At 48.4% G+C, this 8219-nt stretch overlaps 1 protein-coding gene across 4 annotated transcripts in view; it reads left to right on the top strand.

Moving 5' to 3' along the window:
• XG (Xg glycoprotein (Xg blood group)) overlaps positions 1–8219 on the top strand; it is a 35186-nt gene that overhangs the window by 315 nt on the left and 26652 nt on the right. For all 4 annotated transcript variants that reach the window (XM_070402715.1, XM_070402716.1, XM_070402714.1 and 1 more), the window contains exon 1: positions 1–18. This exon is cut by the window's left edge and continues 315 nt beyond it. In XM_070402715.1, the coding sequence (XP_070258816.1) occupies positions 1–18 (18 nt within the window). The remainder of the gene's footprint in view (positions 19–8219) is intronic.

Below are 8219 nucleotides of genomic sequence, written 5' to 3'. Positions count from 1 at the left end.
TGCTGATCCGGGTTCGAGGTAAGAGACGCTGCCGAGGGGGAGAAGGGTGGGTGGGTGAGTATGTTCTCGGTGCACGACCTCCTGGCAAAAAAAAAAACCCAGAAAAGAAACAGAAAGAAAAAAAAAAAAAAGCAGAAAGAAATCGCCTCTCGGCCCCGGCCGGTGTGGCTCAGTGGGTAGCGCGCCGGGCTGTGGGCCGAAGGGTCCCGGGTTCGAATCCTGGTCAAAGGCACGTGCCCCGGGGGGGTTGCTGGGCTGGGTCCCCGGTAGGGGGCGTGCGGGAGGCGGCCGATGCCTGATTCTCTCTCATCATGGATGTTTGTTTCTCTCTGAAATCCATAAAAATATATTAAAAAGAAAAGAAAAAAAAATAGAGAGAGAGAGAGAGAGCAAGAATGAGAGCTGGGAGGGGAAGACGGGGGCTGGGGGGGCCCCCCCCGGGGGAGCCCAGAAATTGAAGCTAGAAGTGCAGGGTGTGGGCTGAGGTATCGGGGTGTCTGTGGGGCCACCCCAGGGGGCACAGGCTCTCGGGGAAAATCCTGGGGGAACACGGCCTGGTTTTGGGGGAGACGTTGCTTGTAGGGAAGACGGGCTCCTCTCCGAATGGGGAGTTTTTGGGTTTTTTTTTTTTGGTTGTGAGGTTTTTTTTTAAAAGTCGGAGTTGTTGATCTGCCGCAGGGCGACGCCCAGAAGTCGGGGGGCGGGTCTGTCCGGATTTGGGGCTGCCGGGGAGGGAGGGGGAGGGAGGGGGAGGGAGTTTAGGAACTTTTGAAGGAAGAGGGGAGTATCTGATGTTTCTCGCCGGTGACATTATTCTATTTAAAATCGTGTTGGCGTAACCAATGGACACAGACATGGGGAGGTCGGGGCTTGGCCGGGGAGAGAATGGGGGGGGGGGGGGAGGGAAGGGGGGGTTTAAGTGGGGGGGAAAGGAGACATACGTAAAATTTTAGACAATAAAAAATAAAAATAAACAAAATTCTAAAAATTTAAAAATAAAATAAAATAGTAAAGTAAAATAAATAAAATAATAAAATAAATAAAACAATAGAATAAAATAAATAAAAATAAATAAAATAATAAAAAATAAATAAAATAATAGAATAAAATAAATAAAAATAAATAAAATAATAAAATAAAATAAATAAAATAATAGAATAAAATAAATAAAATAATAAAATAAAATCACAGAATAAAATAAATAAAAAATAAATAAAATAATAAAATAAAATAATAGAATAAAATAAATAAAAAATAAATAAAATAAAAAATAAAATAGTGTTTCTTCAAATATTTAAAAAAATAAATAAATAAAATACATCAGAAAAAAATAAAAAATAAAAAAAGACAAGGATTCCCAGGGTCTCACTCATTTGTGGGATCGAATGAACCCCATAAATGGACGAATAAAAATAGAGCCGGTGGGTGGGGGAGGGAGGGGGGAGAAATGCTAAAATATAATAGAAGCAAGCCTATCATTTGCAGATTTTTAAATATTTCCTACAACTTTTGTGATAACATACTATGTTAGTATAGTTGGTGTCACTTATTATACTTAAAATCCTTTTATTCTTGTCATACTAGAGGCCCCGGTGCATGAAATTCGTGCACCAGTGGGGTCCCTCGGCCTGGCCTGCGGGGATCGGGCTGGAACCGGCTCCCCGACATCCCCCGAGGGGTCCCGGATGGCGAGAGGGTGCAGGCCAGGCCGAGGGACCCCACCGGTGCACGATCGGGGCCGGGGAGGGACGCGGGGGGTTGGCCAGCCGGGGAGGGACCGCGGGAGGGAGGGCTCCAGGGCGTGTCCGGCCCGTCTCGCTCAGTCCCGATCGGCTGGACCCCAGCAGCAAGCTCACCTACCGGTCAGAGCGTCTGCCCCCTGGTGGTCAGTGCACGTCATAGCGACTGTCGATCAATTGACTGTCTGCCCCCTGGTGGTCAGTGCACGTCATAGCGACTGTCGATCAATTGACTGCCCCCTGGTGGTCAGTGCACGTCACAGCGACCGGTTGAGTGGCCTTAGCATATCATTAGCATATTTCCCTTTGATTGGTTGAACGGCCGACTGGTCAACAAGACACTTAGCATATTAGGCTTTTATTCTATAGGACAGGATGGAACTGGGGTTATTTTGCAGGATTTTTTAAACAACCACCGGGTAAGCTTTCTGTGTGGCTCTTGGGATATTCGAATTCCCGGGCACGGCCCGCAGGCGGGTGGGAACATGTGCGAAGCATGCGTGCCTGCTCAGGAATGAACGGATTGCTTCCAGGCGATGTTGTCGGGCGAGGTTGGTGGTGGCATTTCCTGTTTGTCTAGTTTCGTGGGAGTCGGAGGAAAAGGACTTGGTTGTTTGGGGGACACAGCGTGCACCCCGAGATCTTCATTGAGACCCTTCTGTCATGCATGTTGTCTGTATACAACCCCCCCTTACCCCGTATGTGCAGCCTGAGACAATCCATCCAGTACCTTCTTTTTTTAATGCATTTTTAAAAATTGATTTCAGAGAGGAAGGGAGGGGGAGAGAGAGAGAAACATCCATGATGAGAGAGAATCATGGATCGGCCGCCTCCTGCACGCCCCCTACTGGGGATCGAGCCCGCAACCCGGGCCTGTGCCCTCGACCGGGAATCGAACCCGGGACCCTTCAGTCCTACTCGGGATGGAGCCCACAACCCGGGCCTGTGCCCTTGACCGGGAATCGAACCCGGGACCCTTCAGTCCCCCTGGGGATGGAGCCCACAACCCGGGCCTGTGCCCTTGACCGGGAATCGAACCCGGGACCCTTCAGTCCCCCTGGGGATGGAGCCCACAACCCGGGCATGTGCCCTTGACCGGGAATCGAACCCGGACCTCCTGGTTCCTAGGTCAACGCTCAACCCCTGAGCCACACTGGTCTGGCGTAGATATGTTAGTAAGACTACAGATTCCACGCCCAGCTGGGGTGGCTCAGTGGTTGAGCGTCGACCTAGGAACCTACCGACCGGTAGGTTAGCTTGCTGCTGGGGTCCGGCCGATCGGGACTGAGCGAGACGGGCCGGACACACCCTGGAGCCCTCCCTCCCTCGGTCCCTCCCCGGCTGGCCAACCTCCCGAGTCCCTCCCCGGCCCCGATCGTGCACCAGTGGGGTCCCTCGGCCTGGCCTGCGCCCTTTCGCCATCCGGGACCCCTCAGGGGATGTCGGAGAGCCGGTTACAGCCAGATCCCGCGGGCCAGGCACCGAGGGACCCCACTGGTGCCCAAATTCGTGCACCGGGGCCTCTGGTAAAAAAAATAAAAATAAAATAGAATAAAACACTGGGCGTGTAGGGCAGGTTCTCCGTTGAATATTCCCCGGTTTTAGGCTGATGTTCCTACATGATTTATTTATTCCCTTCCCTCCATCCGTCCTTGGGCGTGGTTCCGACAAAAGGCACTTATCTGGGCTTCTACTCTCTGCCTCCTGGAGTCGGGTGATTGAAGCAATTTACTCTCCGGGTGAGGAGAAGTGCACGCCATTTCCTCTGTTCATTTATTTAGTTTTTAAAAATTGGTTTCGGAGAGGAAGGGAGAGAGAGGGAGAGAGAGAGAGAAATATCCATGATGAGAGAGAATCATGGACCGGCTGCCTCCTGCACGCCCCCTACTGGGGATGGAGCCCGCAACCCGGGCCTGTGCTCTGGACCGGGAATCGAACTGTGACCTCCTGGTTCCTAGGTCAATGCTGTTCTTTTAAAATATATATTTTTATTAATTTTTGAGAGGAAGTGGGAGAGAGAGATAGAAACATCCGTGATGAGAGAGAATCACGGACCGGCTGCCTCCTGCACGCCCCCCACTGGGGATGGAGCCCGCAACCCGGGCATGTGCCCTTGACCGGGAATCGAACCCGGGACCCTTCAGTCCACAGGCCAGTGCTCCATCCACTGAGCCAAACCAGATAGGGCTATTTTTTTTTTTTTTAATGAACATTTAAAAATGAAGATTCACTTATCATAAAACTAGCTTTAAAAAATTGATTTCAGAGAGGAAGGGATAGGGAAAGAGAGAGAGAAACATCCATGATGAGAGAGAATCATTGATCGGCTGCCTCCTGCACGCCCCCTACTGGGGATGGAGCCTGAAACCTGGGCCTGTGCCCCTGACAGGGAATCGAACCCGGGACCTCCTTGTTCATAGGTCGGAGCCCAACCACTGAGCCACACCAGCTGGTCTCTATTTCTATTCTTTCCTCATAAGCCCTCCATCATCCTTGGCTGGATCCCGTGGGTGGGTATGGAAGTTCTCGCCCTCATGGCTCATTGAACCGGCTCGTCGTCACCTGGCCCATCCGCGGGGCTGAGGCCGGCCAGTTATTTAGGGCAAAGATGCTCAAGGCGTGATGTAGGCAGGTGTGGGCGAGAGAACCTCATTCAGGAGGTGGGTGGGCCCCTGGGGAGCTGGGAACCCCCTCTTTGAAGAAGCCCCATCGTTGGAGATGCTGAGAGATGAGATGAGAGCATCCGGCCATCTGGTTGACCCATTCGCTGAGCCTCCTGGATTCCAGACACAGGGGGCCCGAGGGGTAGTGGGGTGTAGGGGTTGCTGTGTCGATCTCCACTCAATGGAACAGCCCCCAACACGTGCAGGCCAGAAGGGACACCCCCAGGTGGGGATGTGGAAGGTAGACAGTCCCAAGGTGGGGGAGACGGGGACCCCAAGGGGACACGTGGGAATATTTGGAGTTAGGTTTGGGTGTCATGGCTGGGAATGGGAGGCTGCTATCATGAAGTGGGGGGAAGTCGTGGGCGCTGATGAAAGTCCATCAACGCACAGGAATGGCCCCCACGCCAGGGAGTGAATTGTCCACCCCCAGGTGTGACTGGTGCTGGGGTTCCGAATGCCGGCCTTAGCATGAGAGACCCCGTCATCCGTCTCACCTATGATCTGTCAATCATCGATGCATGACCTTCCAGTCATCCATCTCCTCTATCAATCGTCTCGCTATGCATCTGTCATCTATCATCTATGATGTGTCTATCCATCTGTTACTCATTTATCTGTTTAGCTATCCATTATCTACCTATTTATTATCTATGATCTATCTATATCATCTATCTATCTATCTATCTATCATCTATCTATCTATCCATCCATTCATCATCTATCATATATGATCTACCAGTCATCTATCTATCTATCTATCTATCTATCTATCTATCTATCTATCTATCCATTCATCATCTATCTATCATATATGATCTACCAGTCATCTATCTATCTATCTATCTATCTATCTATCTATCTATCATCTATCTATCTATCTATCTATCTATCTATCTATCTATCTAATCTATCATCTATCTATCCATCATCAACTGTTTACCAGTCTATCATATACATATCCATTTATCTATTATCGATCTACCTATGTATGTATGTATGTATGTATGTATGTATGTATCTATCTATCTATCTATATCTATCATCATCTACCTAACCATTCATCATCTACCTATCCATCATATATCTATTTATCTATCTATATCTTTCATCTATTCCTTTATATCTATCCTTCAAAAAAGCCTGCTTGTGCATAAGACTCTATCATCCCTCTCACCTATATATGATCTTCTAATCATCTGTCTCATCTATGAATTATCTGTCTATCTATGTATCTATCTATCTATCTAATCTATCCAGCCATTATTTATCCATCATCTACCCAGCTACATATTTATTTATCTACAATCTATCTATTCATACATCTATCTTTCATGTATTTATATCTATCTATCGATCATCTATCTATCTATCTATCTATCTATCTATCTATCTATCTATCATCTACCTATCATCTATCTATCTATCTATCTATCTATCATCTATCTATCATCTATCTATCTATCTATATATCTATCTATCTATCTATCATCTATCTATCATCTATCTATCTACCTATCCTATCATCTATCTATTATCTATCTATCATCTATCTATCTCCCTACCTATGTATCATCTGTCTACCTATCTATCTAGAAAGCAAAATTTATTTCAAGAAATGAACTTATAAGATGGTGTTGGGCTGGCAGGTCCAGCATTTGGACACTCAGGCGGGATTTGACCCTGCCACCTGGAGTCCAAATTCCAGGTCGGGGGTGGGGAGGGGATGGGGGTGGTTGAGGATCTCCTGGGCCCTGGGGACGGGTTGGGTCAACTGGACCATGTCCTGTCCACACCATGGACTTCCTCAATGAAGCCCCAGCCCGGCCGGCGTGGCTCAGTGGTTGAGCGTTGACCTAGGAACCAGGAGGTCACCGTTCGATTCCCGGTCAAGGCCACATGCCCTGGTTAAGGGCTCGATCCCCAGTAGGGGGCGTGCAGGAGGCGGCCGATGATTCTCTCTCATCATGGATGTTTCTCTCTCTCTCCCTTCCTCTCTGAGATCCATAAAATATATATTCAAACGAACAAACAAAAAAATGAGGTGCAAGACCAGCACCCACCCCTACCCCCTGGGAACTGGGGGAGAAAGACAGGCACCCTCAGCCACACCTGCTGGACTGCAATCTGCAGGCGCCTAGATTCTGGGGTGACTTGCACCTCTGGCTTGAAGGGCCCAGAGGCTCATGGGACAGGTTGTGGGTGCAGCCAGCACCCGGGGTGTGGCCTGGCTTCAAACAGCGGGGACACACCCTTTTTTTTCCATCTTAGTCCCAGGGTGGGGCGGCTGCCTCGGTTCTATTCCCTCAGGCTGTCCAACCAGGGACTCCATGAAGGTTGAGCAACTTCTTTCTTTCTTTCTTTCTTTTTTTTCTTCCAAAATATGTTTTGTCCGGCTGGTGTGGTTCAGTGGTTGAACATCGACCTATGAACCAGGAGGTCCCGGGTTCGATTCCCGGTCAAGGGCACATGCCCGGGTTGTGGGCTCCATCCCCAGTAGGGGGCGTGCAGGAGGCGGCCGGTCCGTGATTCTCTCTCATCATGGATGTTTCTCTCTCTCTCTTCTTCTCCCTTCCTCTCTGAAGTCAATAAAAATACATTTAAAAAAAAAAACCCCAAAACAAAGGTCCTAGCCGGTTGGCTCAGTGGATAGAGCATCAGCCTGTTGACTGAAGGGTCCCGGGTTCGATTCCCGGTCCAGGGCACATGGCTGGGTTGTGAGCTTGATCCCCAGTGGGGGGCGTGCAGGAGGCAGCCGGTCCATGATTCTCTCTCATTATTGATGTTTCTCTCTCTCTCTTCCTTACTCTCTCTAAAATCAATATATCTATCTATCTATCTACATATATATGTGTGTATATATCTATCTATCTACATATATATGTATATATATATATATATATATATATATATATATATATATATATATTAAAGAAACCATGATATTGCCTCTGTGAAAGTTCTGCCTGCTTCCAAATTCATGTCATCTGGCCCTGGCAGGGTAGCTGAGCTGCTTAGAGCACCAATGATTGGGCCAACAAATCTATGTTTCTTTCTCCCCCCTCCCTATGTCTCCTCTAAAATAAGATAAGATTAAAAAAACAAAAAACAAAAGAGCCCTGACCGGTGTGGCTCAGTGGATAGAGCGTCGGACTGCGGACTGAAGGGTCCCAGGTTCGATTCCAGTCAAGGGCATGTACCTTGGTTGCAGGCACATCCCCAGTAGGGGGCGTTCAGGAGGCAGCTGATCGATGTTTCTCTCTCTCATTGATGTTTCTAACTGTCTATCCCTCTCTCTTCCTCTCTGTAAAAAATCAATAAAATATATTTTTTTAAAAAAAAGAAAGAAGTCATGATGACATGGGCTTTGGTCTTTCTGAGTAAATCTTCTTGGTAACATGAAGAAGAAGGAGAAGAAGAAGAAGAAGAAGAAGAAGAAGAAGAAGAAGAAGAAGGAGAAGGAGAAGGAGAAGAAGAAGAAGAAGAAGAAGAAGAAGAAGAAGAAGAAGAAGAAGAAGAAGAAGAAGAAGAAGAAGAAGGGGAAAAATAAGAAGTAAAGGGACAGTTTTTCTAAAAGAAATCTACGTATATAAAAGCCTAAGGGACCGTTAGTACAGAATGACAGGAATGATTGGTCGCTATGACATGCACTGACCACCAGGGGGCAGACGCTCAATGCAGGAGCTGCCCCTTGGTGGTCAGCGTGCTCCCACAGCCAACCTCCTGGCCGGCCAACCTCCCGTGGTCCCTCCCCCGAGCCCACAGGCCCCGATTGCCGATGGGGCCTGCTGGTCAACCTCCTGGTCTCTCGCCCTGG

This window comes from Myotis yumanensis, unplaced genomic scaffold, assembly GCF_028538775.1.
Source record: "Myotis yumanensis isolate MYYU_CA2020_CCGP unplaced genomic scaffold, mMyoYum1.0.hap1 SCAF_24, whole genome shotgun sequence".
In the NCBI taxonomy this organism is placed as follows: Eukaryota; Metazoa; Chordata; class Mammalia; order Chiroptera; family Vespertilionidae; genus Myotis; species Myotis yumanensis.
Note: the sequence above shows the minus strand (reverse complement) of the source record. Positions and strands in the feature narration are given on the sequence as shown.